At 36.1% G+C, this 24986-nt stretch overlaps 1 protein-coding gene across 2 annotated transcripts in view; it reads left to right on the top strand.

Moving 5' to 3' along the window:
- The first annotated feature begins 18322 nt into the window (after positions 1 to 18322).
- The window catches only part of Smyd4-3 (SET and MYND domain containing, class 4, member 3), a 90818-nt gene continuing 84154 nt past the window's right edge, over positions 18323 to 24986 (top strand). The window contains exons 1-2 of one of the 2 annotated variants that reach the window (XM_089097721.1): positions 18323 to 18632; positions 19200 to 19526. In XM_089097721.1, coding sequence (XP_088953847.1) covers positions 18323 to 18632; positions 19200 to 19526 — 637 coding nt within the window. The remainder of the gene's footprint in view (positions 18633 to 19199; positions 19527 to 24986) is intronic. The other variant, XM_089097722.1, reaches the window with a different exon arrangement.

Below are 24986 nucleotides of genomic sequence, written 5' to 3'. Positions count from 1 at the left end.
GCAAAAAGCATCTGTGCTCCCCCCCCCCATTCTTCTCCACCATAGAAGTTGAGTCGATCCCAAACGACGACTTGAGTTTAGCATCCCCTCCCCCCCCTACTCCCCCAAAATGGATCATGTTGTTCCCAAGTCTTCAAAAAGTAGAATTAGGAATTCAACTGTTGTATCTCAACGGGTTCAGTTGGATTTAATAGCTTCTTCTGAAAGATATCCCGATGACAAAAATTTAAGGACCTGTTCATTCTATATTTTCTTTTCATTTTAATTTTACGACCCTGCATGCCTCCAGGAATTTAGCCCGGAAAGGTAGAGGTTTGACATTAGCTCTTACTTCAAAACATGTTTCGTTTATATGTCTTTACTGGTTCTGGTAGAGGTCAAGATGCAAAGAGTGAAGGAACCTCTTCTGAACACAAGGTTGTATCAGGTATTTATCCTCGAAAGGAAAGAGATAAGCCGAATAGCCTGCTCCGGCTCTAAGCCAAAGTTTGATTGGGATCCAACCAGTCCTTTTTGAATACGGGCTTTAGCTTTCTGGTATTTCAGCTAGTATGTGGATTTTGCTGCTGGTAGGTGTGTTGATGGGAAGAACTTAGGGAACCCCCTTCCCATGCCCTCTACTGAGGTTTAAATGGTCTTGTCTCCCAAAAGGCACAAATGTAGCACAAAATTTTACTCCAACTACGCTTGGCTGGAATCCGACCATCCTTTTCGAATGGATAAGAAACTAGGAATGCTCTTCTTTCCCCACAGAATTTTTTTTGATCTTGGACTTAAAAAAAAAAACAGAACTTGCAAATCAGATATTACTTTTGACTAGGTTTGACAAATCCTTTCAGTCATTGTTCTGATGGCATGCATTTAAGAACCCCCTCCCCTAGTCCCAGAGCATCTAATACCAAAAGTTTAATTAGGACATTAGCTCTTCCCACCCAGTACACTAGAATTTAGGACACCCCCTCCCCTAACACATAGGCCGGATTCGATACGAGCTTATAACGGGTAGAAATAGGACACTTATTCTTGCGTCCTATCAAACTTAATTAAGATCAGACCACACACTCTGTTAGACGTTTATAATAAAAAGAATTTGTGGACCCTCTCCCCATGAAGGTCACAATGGATACGCAATCCCAAAAATGACAACTAGGACAATTACTCTAGTACTTCCGACCGAGTTTGATTAAGATCTCTTAGCGCTTTTTTTTTTGGATGTCCGAATTACAAGAAACGGGGAGTTCTAATGTTTTCCTCTCCTCACAAGGTCAGATTTGGTCCTAGTGATCAAAAGTGTAATTACGACATTAATTCTTACTTCCGTCTGCCTTTTTAAGTTTGCCTATTCTGCTAGATGTTCTGATGACGAAGTATAGGTACTCTCCTGCATCCTCCCCCTGAAACTTCACGCTGCCATCGTGTGATTAGATCTTCTTCTCTGATATATGTCCAAATGACATGGATTTAGGATCCACTCCCTCTTTAAAAGGTCGAATACGGATTATGTTCGAAAACCCAAAAAGTACAACTAGGACACGTGCTCTTTCTCCCCAAAAATTTTGATTGAGATTTGATTTCCAACTTGGTCTGTGTTGTGATAAGATCATAGGCAGTGCAATAGTGCTGCCAAAATAATGAACGATGTTAGCCCAATGTATTGTATATTTTTTGGTTTGTTTTAGACCATGTTATAAAAACATCGCAAGCGGCTTATTCGATCGGAAATTGCAAGTTCTAGTGTCCTTTTTAGTAGTCGTAAAGTGATTAGAGGGCAACAAGGCCCCCCCCCCCCCCACGCTCGTCATTTCTCCAAATACTATCAATCAAAAGTTTGAGATAGCCATTTTGTTCAGCGTAGTTGGAAGATCCAGTAATTATGTCTTTGATGATGATAATTCCCCCCACAGCCCTCAGGGCCATGACTATAAGTTATTAGTTAACTGTTAACAAATTTAAGGCTTTTATAAAAGGAGTGGTCGTATAAACTTCGGAGGTGCCTCATTCCATTGGAAATCAGAAGTCCTAGTTTCCTTTTTAATAGTCAAAGTGATCGAAGGGCAACTAGCCTCCGCCCCCCCCCCCCCGTCCTGTTTTTTTTAAATCCATTCGATAGAAATTTTGAGATAGCCATTTTGTTCAAAACAGTCTGCAGATCATATAACAAGGCTTTTGGGATTGAAATAGCCCCTCAGAACCTGAGAGCAAGGGTTGTAAGTTATGACCTGAAGGCATATAAGGTTTTATGGAAGGGGTGGTCGTATAAACTTAAGAGGAGGCTCATTTAATGGAAAACTGAAAATTCTAGTTCTTTTTTAAAAGTCAAAAGTGATGCAGGGTAACTTGCCCCTCCCCCCAACGCCCTCTTTTCCCTAAACGCATCTGGCCGAAATGGTTAGATAGACATTTTGTTAAAAATAGTCCAAAGAACATATTACAGAGCCTTCAGGATTGACGAAACCCACCAGAGCCCTGGGACTTCTGTGTAAGTCATGTCCTGGGGACTAATGAGGCTTTGATGAACTAAATGGGCGTATAAACTTTGGATAGGGCTCATTTGATTGGATGGTTGAAGTTATAGTGCCCTTTTTAGGAATCAAAAGTGAACGGAGGGCAACCAGCATACCCCTTCCCCATACACACACCTATCATTGTCCAAAACAAGCATCTAATCAAAATTTTGAGACATCTATTTTCTTTAGCATTGTTGAAAGGTACAATAATTATGCCTTTGTTGATGTCAAGTCCCCTACAGCCCTCAGGGCAAGGGCTGTAAGTTAGGCAATTCGTTCGTGGTTTACTTATAGTATTTATTATTGAAAAAGGTAGGCATATTTGACCTTTACTTTCCAAACAGAAAAAGGGTATTCAGGTGAGTTTCAGAGAATGTTGAAGGAAGTGTTGAACTAAAAACACGCTATCTGCATACGGGACTTACGGGTTACCAAAAGGACTCGGGAATAACTGATTATATCAATTTGGAACTTTAGGGAAATTATAAGGGAGATGATCAATTGACCAAGTGGCAATATTTCGACGCTACTACTGCTAGTACCACTACTACTGGTACTACTACTAGTACCGATAAAACGCTACTGCTTCTGTAGCGAGGACTGCTGAGGCTGAGGATATTGAAATAAACATATGAGGAAACGTTGAAGGGAAAGTTGAACTAAATCAAAATATACTATGTGCATACAGATTGCTGATATGGGCGTATCAGCAATATTTTTGGAACGGCCGTAACAAGAGGAAACTTCTGGGGCATCATGAATGGGATGTTCAACTGGCCAGAAGGCAACATATACCTGCTACTACTGCTGTTAATTCTGCTGCTTCTACTATTCCTACGACTACCACTACTGCTATCATTCTAGTACAATTAAGGCTACTGGCATGAAGGTGAAAATTTGAAAGAAAATTGAGGGGTAATTTGAACTAAATCAAAACACACTATGTGCAAGCAGATTGTCAAAAGGGCATATCTCAAGAATCGATTTGGGTATCAAGTTGGAACTTTCAGCGAATACTTAAAGGGGAAGATAAATTGACAAAAAGGTAATATGTGCATGTCACTACTGACACTACTACCACTTTTACTATTACTGAAGTACTCCAAATACTGATTCAATTGCAACAACCTGTAAGACTTGTGAGCATTAAGTTGAAAGGGCGTCAAAGGTGGGTGGGGGTTCAAAAAAGCACATCAGCAATATTTTTGGAACTGCTTACCGTATCAAGGTGAAACTTTCGGGACATCATGAGGGGAATGTTCAACTGACTAAAAGGCAACATGCCCATGCCACAACTGCTATTAATACTGCTTCTACTACTGTTTTACTACTACTACTAACATAATGCTAATGCTGCTACTACTTCTCCTACTACCACCACAACTACTGTGACACTAGTACTATTAAGGCTAAATCTTTGAAAATGAAAATTCAAAAAGAATATTGAGGGGGAAATTTGAAATTAATCTAAAGACACTATTTTCATTCAGGTTGTCAAAAGAGCGTATTTCAAGAATTGACATGGGTATTAAGTTGGAACTATTAAATAGGATTCGACGATACTATTTGTGTCAAGATTTTCAAAGGTATATGTTGTTAAACATAGTTGAAAAAGTTTCTCCAACATACAAACAGTAACCCAAACTATGGATTCTTACAGAAAAAAGCCGGAAAATATATAAAATATTATTTTCTTTTTCCATGAAAAAGACTATGTCAATAAAAAAACAAAAAGAAATTAACTGAATAAACTTTTTTTCCACAAAATAAAGTACAAAAATCTATTAAACCAAAAATGAGCAGAAATATAAATGAATAATCTACTAATCGTAGAACATCTACAAATCACCATCAATAAATAAATGAAACCCAAAATGAACAGAAATTATAATTAATAACCGAGTAAAACTCAAAACGAGTAGAAATTTGCATGGGTAGGGCTGACAACCCCCCTACCTCCTCAAGACCAAAATATAACTTGCACTTTAGTGAAAAAAATGTAAATGAATGTGCATTGTCAGTTTAATATACATATGCTGATATTTATTCTTTAAATTCTTAATATTTTTTTATTTATTAAAGTTAAAAAAATATTATGGGTATTTTAATATTATTAAGTATTTTTTCAGTAAAGTGCAGATTATGTTCTGATCCAGAGAGAGTATGGGGATTGTCAGCCCTGCTCATGTTCATTTCTTTTCGTTTTAAGTTTGACTCGGTTATTCTTTTGAATTTCGGTTTGTTTCAGGTTTTATTTATTTACTGATGGGGGATATCTGAGTAGTGGGGCTATTCCAGTTCCGGCTGGTGAAATAGGAAAAATCCTAAGGGCCTTCTCCAAGACGCAGGTGCTATTGTTTACGTTTCACGCACAGGTGGTTTTATTAATTTATACGTATATAAACAGGTGGTTGTATTGTGCAAATTAAATATCTAAAAACCTACGGGCCAGGTAAGAAAGCCCTCAAGACATTTCCCGAGATGCTAGTCAAGTTGGGAACCACCCCATATAAAATCTTAGAGTCCCCATAAGACGTTAGTCTAATATTTACTTGCATATAAATTCAAATGTGGATGACATAGTTTTGAGGATCAACGACACTTGTTTTGGTAGGGCTTACGCGAGACTTGTTTTGGTTCAAGACGCCTTTGTAACCTGAGTACATAGGTTTTCCCGTTACATGCCCTGCGCAAGAGTTTGTTGATGCACTTATGGGGTAGTAGACCGGGTAGTTCCTTTGTTTCTTAAGGGTATGAAATGTGCATACAAGCGGTGAGAGTCAGCAGTACATTTTTGAAGATGAACAGGGAAAGAAGGAATTTCAAAAAGAACATGATTTGAGCATACCTCCAGGTAAGAATTTAGTTTCTAAGTACATTAACGGATGGAGGTAACCTCTATCCATAGTGATGCCCCCCCCCCCTAAAAACGATGAATATACTTAAATCGAAGTTAATAAGATTTTATATACGAAATTAACAACTAAAACTCCCCCCCCCCCATTTCATTGCATGGTTCTATAGGGCATATAATAATCACATTTTCATCACGTCTCAAAATATACTTTATCGTAAAAATTTCATTACTGCTAACGAATATTGCCAGAATGCGCGAACATCCGGCAAATGGATCACCAAATATTTTGGTTAAACCTTAATTACCGTGAATAGCGTGCACAGTTAAAACATTTCATATATTTCCTGGTATTAGCTAATTGAAGAAAGGGTTACAGTAAAGCGACGGGTTTTGGCCAAAATATAATTGAGCATTGATATATTTTCAATATTTTAGTTCATGCAATAATGAAAAAAAGTGTCTTAAGTATGCGTTAAATGTTTAGGATGGGGAATGGTTTTTTAATGGTAAATAGATATTTAAACAGGCATCTTTTTGAACATAATAATGACTTTAATATAGTGTAAGCCCCCTCCCCCTAAGGAGGGCCCACCCTCTTAAAGTGTAAATCCCTCTTGGAGCAAAGGGGTTACACACCATTGGCTAATGTTTGCTTCCATAGTGTCATTAACATATTTTTTGCCTAAGTTTGCATATCACCTTTGGAGCATTCATGCTAAATCGAGGTTATCATCCTTCATGATATACACATAAAAGTTTCTGGCAATGATAAAGAAAAGAGGGGAAAGTAAGCAGCCCCGTTGAAACGGTGTAAGTTATTCGAGTCCAATTCAGTGGGACACAATACATGTTGAAACTATGATTTTTAAGGGTCAATTATTTGGAAAACTAAAACATTTTAATCTTTATTTCAGGAGAACCCGAGTCAAAAAGGGATTCCTCCTCCTAGGAAATTGAGAGCCAGCGATCGTAATTCAGAGCCCAACGTGCAAGGTGAAAACACGGAGCCTTGGTGCTGATCTTTTACATCGGCTGCTAGGGAAGTTAACGCCCAGCCCAATCGAGATACAAGTAGCACACCAGATAGCGCTCAGATGACCACTCATAGTGGCCATGAGGAGGAGGGGGAACAGGGGGAGTGGGATAATATGGTGAGGGACATGAAAATCCCGTAATGCCCCCTCTATTGTCTGAATTTTATTTATCAAACTGCCTTGCGCAATGTATATGTTTTTACATAAAGAAAGAAAAACGAATAAAAATGGGGTTTTTTATAGGCCAAATGAAAGTACTGAAAAAAAAAACACAACAAAGCGAACATTTCGAGAGGACAAACGCCTCTCTTTTTCAGAGCGAAACAAAATACTGTATCCAAAACCAAATGCGGAAAGTCAATGGGAAAAAAACCAAAAAACAAAAGAAAAAACGAAAAATTTAAAAGATGAATAAAATTCAATAAAAGCCAAAAATTAAAAGAATTAAAACCAAATACCTAACAACCATAAAAGCGAGTTATTCTCCAATATCCGCGATTTGCAAAAAATCCAAAAAAAAATATGACTTGCCATCGACGGATACTATCGAACAACTGAGAGAGAAAATAAAACAATTCATTCACTCAAGAAACAAAACGAACCAGCAATTAAATAAGTTGGAGAACTATATCATCTGACGTCGGATTTTAATTAATGCATTTCTTGCATACACCCTTTGAGACCTAAGGGGTTGTTTACATTTTTAATTATATGACTGGGAAAGTGGTTCAAGGTTCATTTCAGGGATCACTAAAGCATCGGCTTCTCTTTTGAGGAAACCGAAATGTGACTCTTTTATTCTTAAATTATCCGAATCTCTGTTTAAAGCTAGACCTAAATATTTGTATTTATAAATCTCAACAGCTTCTCTGTATTGCTGGACAATACCTTTGTCTTCAATTTGATTAAATTTTCCCTTTGAATTTTGTTTTCTGTGGAACTATCTGATAATCTTCTAATGCGTTTTGCAATTACAGAATTTATTAAACTAATCGGATACCCATTCCCAAATAAAATATCTCTAAGGTTAAGTTTAATAAATTAGTTTAATAAATTTTGTAATTGCAAAACGCATTAAAAGATTATCAGATAGTTCCACAGAAAACACAAATCAAAGGGAACATTTAGTTTATATTGGTCTCCCATACGTTAAAGGGGTTACAGACCACATTTCAAAACATCTAATAAAAAATAACATTTACACTTATTATAGACCCAGAAAAACTATCAGGTCCCAAATTTATCAAGGTAAAGACACTATCCCGATAGGTGAAAACTCCGGTGTCTACAGAATTCCTTGTTCGTGTGGTCTTTGGTATATCGGAGACTGATCAGCGACTAACGGATAGATTAACTCAGCACTCTAGTTCAATTAATAATACACTTAAAACGCGAAAAAAAACAGAAAATTTTGACTCTGCCCTTGCAGAGCACATTTTTGAAAAAAACAGACCATACTATTTTGTTTAATCAAGGTAGCCTAATTTCGCATGACAAAGGTATTGTCCAGCACTACAGAGAAGCTGTTGAAATTTATAAATACCAACAATTAGGTCTAGCTTTGAACAGAGATTCCGGTGATTTAAGAATAAACGAGTCATATTTCAGATTTCTCAAAAAAGAAACCGATACTTTAGTAATCCCTGAAATAAACCTTGAACAACTTTCCCAGTCATATAATCAAACACGTGAACAACCCCTTAGGTCTCAAAGAGTGTCTGCAAGAAATGCATTACTTAAAATCCGAAGCCAGATGACATAGTTCTCCAACTTATTTATTTGCTGGTTCGTTTTGTTCTTTGAGTGAATGAATTGTTTTCTTTTCTCTCTCAGTTGTTCGCTAGTATCCGTCGATGCTAGTTCATAATATTTTTTTAGGATTTTTTGCAAATCGCGGATATTGGAGAATATTCGCTTTTATGGTTATTAGGTATTTGGTTTTAATTCTTTTAATTTTTGGCTTTTATTGAATTTTATTCATCTTTTAAGTTGTTGGTTTTTTCTTTGGTTTTTTGGTTCTTTTCACATTGACTTTCCGCGTTTGTTTTTGGATACATTATTTCGTTTCGATCTGAGGAAGAGAGTTGTTTGTCCTCTCGAAATGTTCGCTTTGTTTTGTTTTTTTCAGTACTTTCATTTGGCGTATAAAAAAACCCATTTTTGCTCGCTTTCTTTCTTTATGTGATGTCAGGCCAATGTGGTTTAAGAAATTATCTTCGTATATGTTTTTAGGGATGATTTTGGGGATCCATTCTACTCTCTTTTGGCAAGTAGTATTTGTATGGAACTTACACCAATAGTGCACTCCTATGTGGGCAGATTCAATTCCTTCTTGAAAGGCAGATTGGGGAGTGGGGTGGGAGGGATGGCCTTAAGCCATCCATCGCACAAATGTTTTTTATTTAAACGACAAGTCGGGTTATGTGGATTCGCATTATATGCAAACTGAAATGCAAAAACTTTACCCGGACTTACATAATTTCGACGGTTTTTTGGAATGGGTAGATAGTATTGTAACTAAATTAGATAATTATGATGAGAGGGGAGTGGCTCAGTTTTGTTATATATTGAGAATTTTGATCTTAATGTAATTAAATTTAAAAAGGATTTTATTTTAAGAGGTGAGAGGGGGAAGAGGGGTATAAAATATAATTCAAATTTATAGGGGTGTAAAGGCGTACAACAAATTTGTTTCGGCACGGGGCTGAAGTTTTTCAAGTACGCATTCTTTGTAGCAGCCCACAAAACTCTGTTCAATGATGTCAGTATTACATATTTGGACGATTTAGCAGGTAATGGGCCTAGGGGGGGGGAAAGACTTTCCTTAAGTAGATTTTAACTTTTAAATGGACAATATCCGATAACACTTAAAGGAATAGATATTTTTGATCTGGCTAATTGTTTTACAATATGATACGGAATTTGAGCAGGGGTAACGTAAAGATAAAAGGGGGAGGCTATATATTTAATGAGGGTTCCGTCCATTAAATTGGAGAAGCACTGGGTATAGCTTTTTTACGAGCCTGCTACAGAACCTGATTCAATTGGGCATTCTTTTTCCTATTAAATACATTAGTCGGGTTTTAAGTCAAGGGAAGAAGCAAGGACTGGCCGAGTCCATATAATATTTATTTGGTTGAGGATGGGGATGTGCACAAGACACCATCAAAACGAAACTCATTGCCGACCTTCATCTGAAACATAATATTGTTGCACAACAAGTTTTTTGTGACGGATACTAGCCAACGGTTTCAGGGTCACAAGGATGCCTAGAGCCCTCTAATTTAATCAAAAGCCTTAAATGAAGACGTTTATTGACACTTTTGTCAGTAAACGTTCTGCAGCAAAAACTAAGGTTGAAAAAGAAATCTTTAAGTTAATTTTAATTTCAGGCTTCGGTAAAATGTGCAAGAATGTGTGCAATAGGATTCGTTGTGACATTGTAACCGACCCAAAAGAATGGGCTCGAATCATTGCCGATCCGAACTTTACATCGTTCACCATCATAGACTCGAATCTGGTCCTTTTACATAGAGAAAAAGAATTGTAGTTTTAAATAAAGCATTGCCGCTTGCAGTGTCGTTTTAGAAATACCCAAAAATATATTATGGAATATATTCCAACAGAGAGGAGCTCCCCCGGGGGGGGGGGGAGGTGGACCGTTACTAAGTGCTTTCGTATCGCTTCGTTATTTTTTTTAATTGTTTTTTTTAAATAAAGATTTTTTTGTTTTTCCCAACTGCCTATTTTATGTAAAAAAAAATATGATATTTAAGTGTTTTTAAATATTTTGTAGTGCATATACTGTCAATAAAGAAAACGTGTATTATTCTTAATGTTTTGCATTCTCGAACATAGAAAATGAGTAATTTTTTCAACAGATTGAGGTACTTTACAGTTAGTTGTATTTTGACAGTGAGAAGAGCAATATGTATAAATTTAAAACTTGATTCAGATTGTTTCTTTGTGGACCATCAATTTCTGGAAAGACGACTTTTAACGAAAATAATTCAAAATCGTAATAAAATGTTCTTACAAAATCCGAAAAATATCTGTTGCTACAGTGTGTGGCAGGAGTCCTACGATAAAATAAAGACTATTGGGTCAGACACGAAATTCATACAGGGGCATGTTGTGTTTAATATTATTTAACCACACTCCTGGTTGATTATTGATGATTTAGCTGAATCCATTGAAGAATGGTCTCAGGAGATACTACAATTATTCACTATTCGATCTAATCATGAAACAATTTCCGTAACCGTCGGCCTCCACAATATCTTTCATCAGAGCAAATGTATGAGGATACTTGCTTTGAATTTTACCTACTATATCATCAACAGGGTTTTTCGTGATTCAAGTTCCCTCATAACTTTAAACAAATAAATTTAGCTTGGTTAAAAGAAGTTTCTACTCTTGGCATACAATTAGGCTACGAATAAACGCTATGGTTACATTCTACTGGATCTCAATCTGAATACACCCGAGAATTTACGTTTAGTCACTAATATTTTTGACAAAGAAATTACCTCATATCAACGAGTGAACAGTGAAAAAGGTCATTAGTTGCCATCGTGACACTGAGGAAACTAAACAAAAACAGACATTTATTTTCTGTCCTAGGTAGTTCAAAACCACGGCTTAGGAAAGCTATACTTAAACATAGTATTGACAATGAATTCATTATTATCCTATCAGAGCTTTGTTTCAACTTAACTGAGGGTAATGTTTAACTACTAGAACTAGTTATGCAACAGACGGAGCAACATTGTTCACTTGTATTGGCCCTAGCAGGCAAAAATAAGGGAAAGATTTCAAAAGAAAACGTCTTCTTCAAGCGGGCGGTAGCTGCTTTTCACTTTTACTGCCGATAATTGCGGGACTTGTAAACATTATTCTCTAAAAAAAGGCTAATCTCTGCAAGCTGACACCAATAGAACTCGCCCTTTCACCAAAAGAGCACTTTGAAGATAATCTTAGGAAATTTATTAACAATGAGACAATTGCCGACGATGAAAAAGTTAATTTTGCTTCAAAACACATTTCTACGAGTGGATTGGCATAAAACCTATCGCAAAAGACCACTCAAAGTAAATGTAATTGATCACAAAAAGGAAACGCCTAAAAACTCTGGTACTTTGACGCCACCACAACCACTAAAAGAAGAAGAAGATTCGTCATTGTATAAAGTTTTGACAAGTATTGCAGACCTATTACCTCAATCATATTGTGAGCAATGATAGAGAATGTTGAACTGTATCGAAAAACACTATTCGTCAAGGTTGTCAAAACGGAATATCAGCAATATCTCAGAAACAGCTAAGGGTGTTAAGTTGGTACTTTCACATAATGTTGGGCGGGATGTTCAACTAAATCGAATGACACTATGTGCATCTCGGTCGTCAGAAGGGCGTATCTGCAATATCTCATTAAAGGCTAAGGGTAATCGCCTGAAACTATTAGGGAGTGTTTAGCGGAATTTTGAACTAAATCATCCAGTTCGTCGAAAGGACATATCTGCAATACAAAGGAACGGCCATGGGTATTAAATTGAAATTTTCCGAAATATCGAGGAAGATGTTGAACTACATTGAAAGATACTATGTGTATGGAGGTTGTCAAAGGGTATATCTCCAATATCTCAGGAACACCTAAGGATATTAAGTTGAAAGTTTCAGAGAATATTGAGAGGAATGTTGAACTAAATCAATAGACGCTATATGCGTCCATGTTGTTAATATGCGTCATCAGCAATATTCTAAGAAAAGTGATTATATTAAGTGAAAACTGTCATGGAATGTTGAAAGAGGGGGGTAAAAAAAGTTAATCAAAATACATTACATGCATTCAGGTTTTCAAAATGGTGTTTCTGCAATGCAAACGGAACGGCGAGGGCATTAAGTGAAAATTTTCAGTGAATTTTGAGGGGTGTGTTGAATTCAATCTTAAGACATTATCTGCATCCACGTTGTACAAAGCGTGTATGTAAAATATTGCAAGAACGGCTATTGGTATTAAGTTGAAACTTTCGGGGAATGTTGAAGGGTGTTGAATCCAATTAAATGACATTATGTGCTTCCACGCTCTCAACATGATACTTTGTCCACCCACGCCAAGCATATGCTCAAGTCAAATTCACAAGTAAAAGAGTTTGAAGAGTCAGAAATATAGAGAGCTGAGTGATGCCACTGATATATATTTATTCTCTTATTCCATTTTTATTCATACGTGTTCTTTTTAACACTCTCAGGAGGATTCCTTCAAGTATTTCATTAATGTCAAGACATTTCTGTTGATTAAAAACTTAGTTCATTAACTGTCCTAAACCTTGATTTCAAATCAAGAGGTGCCTGTATGACTTTCATTACTTGACATTTATTAAAATAAATGTTGTAATAAACTGTTCAGCAAAAATATCTGGCTTGAACCCATACTGAGTTTCGGTAAATCAAGTCCTCTCCATCAGAATTCAAAACCATTAATTAAAAAAACTTTTTCCACAAAATATATTTTTCAAAGAAACGTAAAGAACTCCATTAAACAAAAAATGATCAAAAACAAAATCAAATAATCTACCAAGCGTGAAACTACCACAACTCAGCATCGATAAATAAATGAAACCCAAAACGAACAATAATTAACCGAGTCAAACTTAAAACGAGCAGAAATTAACATAAGTTGGGCGCAAAACCCCTATGCCTTCCCAAGGCCAGAGAAAAATGTGCATCTTGCTGAAAAAATGCAAATGTTTTTACTTTTATAACTTTAATAAATCAATTAATATTAACATTTTGATTACTAAATATCAGTATATGTATATTAAACTGATAATGCACATTCATTTGTATTTTTTCAGTAAAGTGCAAATTTGGTTTGTTTTGGATAACCCTTTTAAAAATCTGCACACAAATAGTACTGTTTAATTTAGTTTCATACCTCCTCTAGTTGACCTGAAATGGAAAACTTGATACCATTCGCAGAAAAATCTGTTTACTTTCTTTGATAGCTTGGATAAACTTACACTATTTTAATTTGGTTGAATTTTAAGAGCAGAAGTAGCCCCGAAAGTTTGAACCTAATACCCTCAGTCGTTCTTGGAATACTGCGGAGATGCCTTATTGGGAATTAGCATTATCACAGTGCATTTTGGTTCAATCTTAAGGCAACATTTAGTTTTTAAACATAATGGGCAAATGGGATGGTCGGCGTGGGAGTGGAAGGGGGATTAGTTGCTCTCCAATCACTTTAGACTATTAAAAAGGCATCAGCCCTTTGTATTTTCAATCGAATAAGCCCTTTTCGAAGTTCCACGACAACTCCTTCGATACGAAGAGCCTTGGTCTAAACAAAAACAACAACAAAAAGTATCATTAATCACTTTCGTCTATTAAAAATGGTACTAGCCCTTTGAATTTCAAATTGAATGAGCCTCTTTTCAAGTTTCTACAACAAAGATTTCAATAAAAACCTTATATGCCCCCAGGGCATAACTTATAACGCTTGCCCTGAGGGTTGTGGGGGAGTGTCCTCCTCAAAAACATATTTTTGTCTGGAAATCAACTACGTTGAACAAAATGGCTATCTCAGAATTTTTATTGGATGTATTTGAGGGAATGATGGGCATGGGGGGGGGTCTAGTTGCCCTCACATCATTTTTGACTATTAAAAAGAACAATGGCCCTTTGGAGTTTTAGTCAAATGAGCTTTTTTTTGAAGTTTCTACCTCAACGCCTTCTATAAAAACATTAAATGCCCCCAGGGCATAACTTAAAGCCCTTGCCCTGAGGGCTTTGGGGGAGTATCCTCCTCAAACGCATATTTTCTATCTGAAAATCAACTACGTTTAACAAAATGGCTATCTCAAAATTTTGATTGGATGTGTTTGGAGGAATGATTGGCGTGGGGGGCTGGGGGGTTAGTTGCCCTCCAATCACTTTCGACTATTAAAAAGGGCACTATCCCTTTGAATTTCCAATCGAATGAACCTTTTTTGAAGTTCCTACGACAACGCCTTCTATAAAAACCTTATATGCCCCCAGGGCATAATTTAAACCCTTGCCCTGAGGGTTGTGGGGGAGTGTCCTCCTCAAAGACATATTTTCTTTGTGAAAATCAACTACGCTGAACAAAATGGCTATCTCAAAATTGTAATTGGATGTGTGTGGGGGAATCATGGGCGTGGGGGGCGGGCTAGTTGCCCTCCAATCACTTTCGACTATTAAAAAGGGCACTAGCCCTTTGAATTTCTAATCGAATGAGCCTGTTTTGAAGTTTCTACGACAACGCCTTCTATAAAAACCTTATATGCCCCCAGAGCATAACTTAAAACCCTTGCCCTGAGGGTTGTGGGGGATTGTCCTCCTCAAAACATGTTTTCTATGTGAAAATAAACTACGCTGAACAAAATGGCTATCTCAAAATTTTAATTGGATATGTTTGGGGGAATGATTGGTATGGGGGGGCTAGTTGCCCCCCAATCACTTTTGACTATTAAAAAGCGCACTAGGCCTTTGAATTTCCAATCGATTGAACCTTTTTTGAAGTTTATACGACAACGCCTTCTATAAAAACCTTATATGCCCCCAGGGCATAGCGTAAATCCCTTGCCCTGAGGGTCGTGGGGGAGTGCCTTCCTCAAAAACATATTTTCTATCTGGAAATCCACTATGCTGAACAAAATGGCTATCTCAAAATTTTCATTGGATGTGTTAGGGGGTATAATGGGCGTGGGGGGGGGGCTAGTTACCCTTCAATCACTTTCGACTATTAAAACAGGCACTAGGCTTTTGTATTTCCAATCGAAAGAGCCTGTTTTGAAGTTTCTACGACAACCCTTTCTATACAAAACCTTATTTGCCCCCAATGCAGAATGTAAAACCCTTGCCCTGAGGGTTGTGTGAGAGTGTCCTCCTCAAAAACATCTTTTCTATCTGGAAATCAACTACGCGGAACAAAATAGCTATATAAAAATTTTGATTGGATGTGTTTGGGGGAATGATGGACGTGGGGGGGGCTAGTTGCCCTCCAATCACTCATGACTATTAAAAAGGGCACTAGCCACTCCAATTTCTAATCGAATGAGCCCTTTTTGAAGTTTCTACGACAACTCCTTCGATACGAAGTGCCCGGGTATGGAGAAAAAAAAACACATCTTACCCAAGTCGTTCTTTACTTAGGCAGCGCTAGCGCGCTGCCTATGATAGGAAGAAACCGAAGACGACGGTGACGGCAACGTTCTTCTATTTCAAAGACACAATCGCAATGAAACTTCCTACGTCGTCGCACTTGCCAGCAAGTTATTGTCTATTCCTGCGACTAGTGTGACCGCAGAAAGACTATTTTTGGTGGTAGGCCTGATAGTGACTATGATAGTGACTTAGAAAAGAAATTGTCTCAGTCCACACAGAGTGTATAAGTTGATTTTCATTCACGATAACTATAGCCACATCCCGCAGTTCTAATATACTTCTGAAGTTTGCATGAAGGAGTTTTGATTCGACGCACTACGGTATTCGAAGTTTTGTATACAGTAATTTTCGAGGAATAAAAATAATATTAATTTTGATTATTAATTCTGCTAGAAAAACATAGCTCTTAGATATTTCAACTATTCTGCAAGGATTCTGAAATGCCACAGCCATTTCGTTTTTATGCCAGATTTCTATTTCTCTTGATGATTAATGAAGAAGACCAGCGACTCGCAAAGTTTCTACCTCATGAATAGGTAGAATATCTTGTAAATAAAAATTGGATTTGAGGAGGACTAAAATCTAATCTATAAATCATATACAACAGCTTTCTATATAAACCTTATATGCCCCCAGGGCATAACTTATAACCCTTGTACTGAGGGATCTGAGTGGGTTATCATCCTAAAAGACCTAATTTCCATAACTTTCAACTACGTTGAACAAAATGGATATCTAAAAATTTTGATTGGATGTGTTTGGGGAAATGGTGGGCGTCAGAGGGGCGTTAGTTGCTATCCAATCACTTTCAACTATTAAAAAGGGCACGCGCACTTTCAATTTCCAATTGAATGAGCCCTTTTGAAGTTTCTACGACAACGCTTTCTATAAAACCGTACATGCCCCCAGGGCACAACTTAAAACTCTTGCCCTGAGGGTTGTCGGGGAGTATCCTACTGAAAAAGATATTTTCTATCTGGAAATCAACTACGATGAACGAAATGACTATTTCCAAATTTTGATTGGATGTGTTTGGGGGAATGATGGGCGTGGGGGGGATAGTTGCCCTCCAATAACTTTCGACTATTAAAAAGGGCACTAGCCACTCCAATTTCCAATCGAATGAGCTTTTTTCGAAGTTTCTACGACAACTCCTTCGATACGAAGTGCCCGGGTATGGAGAAAAAAAAACACATTGTGCCAACATCGTTCTTTACTTAGGCAGCGCTAGCGCGCTGACTATGATAATTATTTTAACCATAGAATTAAGAAAAAGAATAGTCATTGGGCGATAGTTCCGTGCATCTGTCTTACCATCTTTCTTCAAAATTGGAATAGGGCTCAAAGATTATGATGCTTCTCGAAATATTCCTAGTGATTTAGATTCATGCAAAATATGAAGCGAAATAACTTAAATTACACATGCAACTACTTTCATGCCTTGTGCTCTTGCATTGTTTATAATGCTTTGGTTGGCACATTTTGCTTTTGCGTTTCCTTTGCTTTTTTTTCTTATAACTGATCGCTTGTGTGGAAAAAAGAAAAACTCTTGTTTTGGGGCAAGATTTAGGCTCTATGTACGGCAAAATTTCAAAATTAACATTTAGAGTGATGGTATCTAGTGAATCTGAATATTCACGATTTTAAAGTGTCATAAATAAAAGTTCAAATAGGGATAAAATCCTTTTAATAGACAGTGATGATAGAAATTCACAAAAATACCAGATATTTCGGTCACATATACAGTGACCGTCATCAGTTGTACTACTGACGGTTTACTACTGATGACGGTCACTGTATATGTGACCGAAATATCTGGTATTTTTGTGAATTTCTATCATCACTGTCTATTAAAAGGATTTTATCCCTATTTGAACTTTTATTTATCGTCATGGAAAGGCAGTGTGGTCTCCGAAATTATCTAAAGTGTCATTAATTACATAATGATATTCCACTAGTCAGGGACACAACAAGGGAGGGTGTGTGGTCCACCTGTCCCGTCTAACCCCAAATTTCTTGAAAGACCGTTCACTTTTTATTCAGAATATCGCATTAAAGATTTTTTTTTTATTTTACCCCCTCCAAAAAACATGGGTACGTGCCTGCCTCTAGTCCTGGTAATTAGATCATTGTCAACTACGTACCTTGCTAACATATGAACCAGATGAAATGTCACATTGATATTAAATCATAAGATAAAGAACAGCTGGCAGTCGCGAACCTGGTACGTAGTCTGGAATATCTTATTTTGAGTGCGTTTAACCTAGCCAGAGAAGGGTTGGGCTTCGTACATATTAAATATGTATTTCGTCAGTATATAACTAAAGTAATTTTTATCATATCGAGAGGGGAAAGTAGTGGCACCAATCCATGAAAATCTAGGGGGGACAAATATATTTGAAAAAAATTTGGCAGGGCGGGGGGCGATTTGGTTGTTTATAATTTTTTCCAAATGAAAACACGAAAAAAGGTGTTTCAATCACAATGCCATCAAAGGTCTTTAAAACTTAGAGTAATAGTCGCTTCCCTATACCCTCTCCCATTGACGCCCCTTTGGAAAAAGGGTATGACCTACAAACTCCACCCTGGCTATGCCACCGGTTCACAGTCCCTAACTTTCAGAAAATTAAATAATGCTGAATCTGAAATTAATTTGAAAGCAATTGCTCACTTCTTACTTCTGGAACTGTTTCAAACTCTCCTTAGTCTGTAGAATCGTGCTAGTTTATTTACAGAATGGAAAGTGACGATACAGGCAACAGAAATGGATTCTTCAAAGATTTCCACGCTAAAATTTTACAAGATATAACGGAAGATGAAATTAATTTTGTTTCGAAAGCTGAAACTAGAACAGAGAAAGTGAAACGAGTCAGAAATTCAAAATTTTTTGAGAGTTTGAAGTTTGAACTGTCGGTCAAAGGAAAGTCTAAAGAGGAATCTGAAAGATTCAGAAACGAGGGTAATAAGCTGTTTCAGAAGAAAGAATACGAAAAGGCCGTAAAGGCATATACTGTTTCCATTTTAATGGCTCCAAATCATATAGAAGGTATGAGATAATTAATATACTTAAGTTTAGTTCTCTTTTAACTGGGTTGCTTATATTTTAGTGTTGTGAAATCTAAAGAAAAAAGATCTTGTCTCTGTGATTCTACCTTTCTAGGCGTGGATATTACAAATAACAGATATAACCCCCCCCCCCCCCCCCTCAAAGACTTTACGCTTAAATATAATTTATGATTCCTGGTACCATTCTAACAGTGTAAGCTATTGATATGCCTGGAATATATCTTTGCTTCTGTTTGTTGTTAGTTTTTTTTTTTTGCACTGGACAAAAATTTGTCTAAAAAGTATACTATCTTATATTTTCTTCTATTTGCCTAAGCCTGTATATTTATTCTATTATTTCTTCACGTGTCTTGTTAGTTAGTTAGCTCGTGGTTCAGAATATTCAAAGTTGATTTATCACTGTGACTAAATTCAATTTTTGATCAATTTTCGCTAATTCAACTATGCACCTAGTGTTGAGGGCAGTTGTGAAACTCCTTAGTTAGATTACTTTTAGGCTTGCTTAGCCTTGGATACTATTAAAACAAAACTTTCACTACTATTATAGATTCAGAAGATACAGCCCTTGCTCTGGCGCTGGCCAATAGATCAGCAGCTTTTTACCATCTGGGGAAGTACAACCTAGCCATAACTGACATTTGTGAGGCGTTAGAAAAGGGCTACCCGAAAAAGCTGCAAGTTAAAGTAATTGAGCGACGTGGACGATGTTATATAGAAACTGGTGAAAAAATGAAGGCGAAAGCAGATTTAGAAAATGTCCTGACTGTATTGGAGGGAACAAAAGATGATCACAAAATGAAAAATACCGTAAATGATATAAAGAACTTACTCAGAAAAGGGGATATTTTGAAGAACGTGTCGAATAAAAGAAATGGTAAAGTTTTCCCTTTTTTAACTATTACAATTCAATTGAATCGTAAAATTTTTCTTTTTTTTATCAAATGTAGGAAATCTAGAAATTCCATAAGTAACTCAAAATAATACATTTATTTTATCTGGCTTTCAGAGGCAACGCTATAAGTTTGTCTATAGTAAAGACAAAAGGCTATAAAAAAAAAAAAAGCCATAAGGCTTCAATGTATTATTATTATTTTTTCCAGAGGCAATTCACATGGAAGGATTGGTCGCATAAACTTCAAAGGGGACTTAACCAATTGACATCGAAAGTTCTAGTGTCCTTTGTAAGAGTCAAAACTGATCCTAGGTCAACCAGTCCCTCTCCACACCCTTTTCCCCCAAATGCATCTGATCAAAATTTTAAGATAGCAACTTTGTTTAAACTAGTCCAAACTTTAAATAAATATGTCTCTGGCCGCCTCTTAGAGCCCTTGGGGCTAGAGTAGAGAGGGGTCATGAGGTCCCGTACGAACCACGTGGCTTATGGTTTTCTCACTGAGAATGAAAAAACAGAAATTTTCTCACTTGGAAAAACATGAATTTTGTCGCAGTTATGGTTGTTTTCATGGATGGATATGTGTGTTGGTCAATTTATTTGATGTTTTTATCGGATGTCAACATCAAATTATGGATGTTTTATGGTTTTTGTCAGTGAGAATTTGAAAAACAGGAACTTTCTCACATTTTTGTATGTTTTTATGGTTTTTGTCAGTTAGAATTTGAAAAAACAGGAACTTTCTCACTGAGAAAACCATAAACCACGTGGTCCTGTCAGCATTTTTAATGCTGAAGGGGCACCATATATGGGCATGGAATCCCCTGGGAAATTGATTGCATAATCGATTGGGAATTTGGAACACCTGTGCTGTCGACCTCAATTCACCTATCGTGAATCAATAATCCCCCTTAGAAACAACAAATTAATTTCCCCTTCTTGACAGATCAATCAATCAATGACATCATCTGTCAGACTTTAAAAATTTCCGCCTAGAAACATTTCTCCAGGAATAGATCCATATCATTAATGTCTTTGCCTCGGGAACAACTCCTTTGGTCGAACTCCAAAGGATATTAATAACCAAAGGTCATGGAAACAATTAGGCAAGAAACATCTTAGCGATGAATTGTTTTAGCGCGCGAGAAGGTTTCCTATTAATTTGAAATGCGTTAGCACAGAGATGCCAATAACAAAGGAACACGCTGAATTTACGTTTAGTGATTATTTGGGCGAAACCGTTTTAGACAGGTTATGGAACTATTTCGGCGAAACAGATAGAGACATTTTAAAAGAAGATTTTTGAAGAGATTTTGGAGGAGGTTTTGAGTGTGGTCGTTATAATACACAAGTTTCATTTGAACAGTGTTGTGAGGTCCTCTAACCCAACCCCAAAGGGTTCCGATCCTCCTACCCCAACCCCGAAGGAAGCCCCCGGTCCTCAAAGCCCCCCAAGCTCCCAAAGGGCCACCGGCGCCCCCAAAAGCCCACCCAGACCCCCAAAGGCCATCCCCAGGCCCCAAATGTCCCCCAGGCCCCCAACTGGCCCCCCGGACCCCCAAAGGCCCTCCCAGTGCCCCAAAGGTCCTCCTCCGGTCCCCAAAGGTCCATCGAGCTCCCAAAGGCCCACCGGTGCCCCAAAGGCCATCCACCGGTCCCCCGGCCCCCCAAACGCCCACCCAGACCCCCAAATGCCATCTCCGGACCCCAAAGCCCATCCCAGTAGTGTTTGGTTGTGGTTTACCTTGTCACAGTTACATTTTCTTGATTTTTCAAAGTTCATTCTGAATTTCTTTCGTTGAAATGCAAGAGTTGGAATATTTCAGTAGCGTTCGGTTGTGGTTTACCTTGTCACAGTTACATTTTCTTGATTTTTCAACGATCATTATGAATTTCATTTGTTGAAATGCAAGAGTTGGAATATTTCAGTATTGTTTGGTTGTGGTTTACCTTGTCACAGTTACATTTTCTTGATTTTTCAAAGTTCATTTTGAATTTCTTTCGTTGAAATGCAAGAGTTGGAATATTTCAGTAGCGTTCGGTTGTGGTTTACCTTGTCACAGTTAAATTTTCTTGATTTTTCAAAGTTCATTTTGAATTTCCTTTGTTGAAATGCAAGAGTTGGAATATTTCAGTAGCGTTCAGTTGTGGTTTACCTTGTCAAAGTTACATTTTCTTGATTTTTCAACGCTCATTTTGAATTTCCTTTGTTGAAATGCAAGAGTTGGAATATTTCAGTAGTGTTTGGTTGTGGTTTACCTTGTCACAGTTACATTTTCTTGATTTTTCAAAGTTCATTTTGAATTTCCTTTGTTGAAATGCAAGAGTTGGAATATTTCAGTAGTGTTTGGTTATGGTTTACCTTGTCACAGTTAAATTTTCCTGATTTTTAAAATTTCAATTTTAATTTATTTAATTGAAATGCAATAGTTGGAATATTTCAGAAGTGTTTTCTTGTGTTTTAACTTGTCAAAGTTACATTTTCTTGATTTTTCAAACTTCATTTTGAATTTCCTTTGTTGAAATGCAAGAGTTGGACTATTTCAGTAGCGTTAGGTTGTGGTTGACCTTGTCAAAGTTACATTTTCTTGATTTTTCAAACTTCATTTTGAATTTCCTTTGTTGAAATGCAAGAGTTGGACTATTTCAGTAGCGTTTGGTTGTGGTTTACCTTGTCACAGTTACATTTTCTTGATTTTTCAAAGTTCATTTTAATTTATTTCATTGAAATGCAAGAGTTTGAATATTTCAGTAGTGTTTGGTTGTGGTTTACCTTGTCACAGTTAAATTTTCTTGGTTTTTCAAAGTTCATTTTGAATTTCTTTCGTTGAAAAGCAAGAGTTGGAATATTTCAGTAGTGTTTGGTTGTGGTTTACCTTGTCACAGTTACATTTTCATGATTTTTCAAAGGTCATTTTGAATTTCTTTCGTTGAAATGCAAGAGTTGGACTATTTCTGTAGTGTTTGCTTGTGGTTTACATAGTCACAGTTACATTTTCATGATTTTTCAAAGTTCATTTCGAATTTCTTTCGTTGAAAAGCAAGAGTTGGACTATTTCAGTAGTGTTTGGTTATGGTTTACCTTGTCACAGTTACATTTTCCTGATTTTTCAAAGTTCATTTTGAATTTCTTTCGTTGAAATGCAAGAGTTGGACTATTTCTGTAGTGTTTGCTTATGGTTTACCTTGTCACAGTTACATTTTCAAGATTTTTCAAATTTGATTTTGAATTTCTTTCGTTTAAAAGCAAGAGTTGGAATATTTCAGTAGCGTTTGGTTGTGGATTACCTTGTCACAGTTACATTTTACTGATTTTTCAAAGCTCATTTTGAATTTCTTTCGTTGAAATGCAAGAGTTGGACTATTCAGTAGTGTTTGTTCGTGGTTTACCTTGTCAAAGTTACATTTTCATGATTTTTCAAATTTTATTTTTAATTTCTTTCGTTGAATTGAAAAAGTTTGACTATTTCAGGAGTGTTTGGCTGTGGTTTACCTTGTCAAAGTTAAATTTTCTTGATTTTTAAAAGATCATTTAGAATTTCTTTCTTTGAAATGCAAGAGTTGGAATATTTCATTAGTGTTTGGTTATTGTTTAACTTTTCAAAGTTAAATTTTCCTGATTTTTCAAACTTCATTTATAATTTCTTTCGTTTAACTGCAAGAGTTGGAATATTTCAGTTGTGTTTGGTTCTGGTTTACATCGTCACAGTTAAATTTTCCTGATTTTTATAAGTTCATTTTGAATTTCTTTCGTTGAAGTGCAAGAGTTGGAATATTTTAGTAGTGTTTGGTTGTGGTTTACCTTATCAAAGGTACAGTCTCTTGATTTTTCAAAGTTGATTTTGAATTTCTTTCGTTGAAATTAAAGAGTTGGAATATTTCAGAAGTGTTTGGTTGTGGTTTACCTTGTCACATTTACATTTTCCTGATTTTTCAAAGTTGATTTTGAATTTCTTTCGTTGAAATTCAATAGTTGGAATATTTCAGCAGTGTTTGGTTGTGATTTACCTTGTCACAGGTAAATTTTCTTTATTTTAAGATGTTAATTTGAATTTCTTTATTTGAAATGCAAGAGTTGGAATATTTCAGGAGTGTTTGGTCGTGGTTTAAATTGTCACATTTACATTTTCTTGATTTTTCATAGTTCATTTTGAATTTCTTTTGTTGAAATGCAAGAGTTGGAATATTTCAGTAGCGTTCGGTTGTGGTTTAACTTGTCACAGTTACATTTTCTTGATTTTTCAAAGTTCATTTTGAATTTATTTTGTTGAAATGAAAGAGTTGGAATATTTCAGTAGTGTTTGGTGGTGGATTACCTTGTCACAGTTACATTTTCTTGATTTTTAAAAGTTCATTTTGAATTTCTTTCGTTGAAAAGCAAGAGTTGGAATATTTCAGTAGTGTTTGGATGTGGATTACCTTTTCACAGTTACATTTTCTTGATTTTTCAAAGTTCATTTGAATTTATTTAATTGAAATGCAATAGTTGGTATATTTCAGAAGTGTTTGGTTGTGGTTTACCTTGACAGAGTTAAATTTTATTGATTTCTAAAAGTTCATTTCGAATTTATTTCTTTGACAAGCAATAGTTGGACTATTTAAGTTGCGTTTGATAGTGGTCTATCTTTTCAAAGTTAAATTTTATTTATTTTTCAAAGTTAATTTTTAATTTCTTTCGTTGAAATGCAAGAGTTGGACTATTTCAGTAGTGTTTGGTTTTGGTTTACCTTGTCACAGTTACATTTTCTTGATTTTTCAAATATCATTTTGAATTTCTTTAGTTGAAAAGCAAGAGCTGTAATATTTCAGTAGTGTTTGATTTTGGTTTACATTTTCAAAGTTAAATTTTCTTTATTTTTCAAAGTTAATTTGAATTTATTTATTTGAAATGCAAGAGTTTAAATATTTAAGGAGTGTTTTGTTATGTTTTACATTGTCACGGTTACATCTTCTTGATTTTTCAAAGTCCATTTAGAATTTCTTTCGTTGAAAATCAAGAGTTAGAATATTTCAGTTGTGTTTGGTTTTGGTTTACCATGTCACAGTTACATTTTCCTGATTTTTCAAAGTTTATTTTGAATTTCTTTCGTTGAATTGCAAGAGTTGCAATATTTCAGTAGTGTTTGGTTCTGGTATATTTTGTCACAGTTACATTTTCAAGATTTTTAAAAGTTAATTTTGAATTTCTTTCACTTAAAAGCAATACTTGGAATATTTCGGTAGAGTTTGGTTGTGGTTTAACTTGTCACAGTGACAGTTTCTTTATTTTTTAAATGTTAATTTTGAATTGCTTTCTTTGAAATGCAAGAGTTAGAATATTTCAGTAGTGTGTGGTTATTGTTTACCTTGTCACAGTTACATTTTCTTGATTTTTTATAGTTCATTTTGAATTTCTTTCTTTTAAATGCAAGAGATGGAATATTTCTGTATTGTATGATCGTG

Source organism: Artemia sp. Qi Xiang Cuo, chromosome 12, assembly GCF_049724085.1.
Source record: "Artemia sp. Qi Xiang Cuo chromosome 12, ASM4972408v1, whole genome shotgun sequence".
Taxonomy (NCBI): Eukaryota; Metazoa; Arthropoda; class Branchiopoda; order Anostraca; family Artemiidae; genus Artemia; species Artemia sp. Qi Xiang Cuo.
Note: the sequence above shows the minus strand (reverse complement) of the source record. Positions and strands in the feature narration are given on the sequence as shown.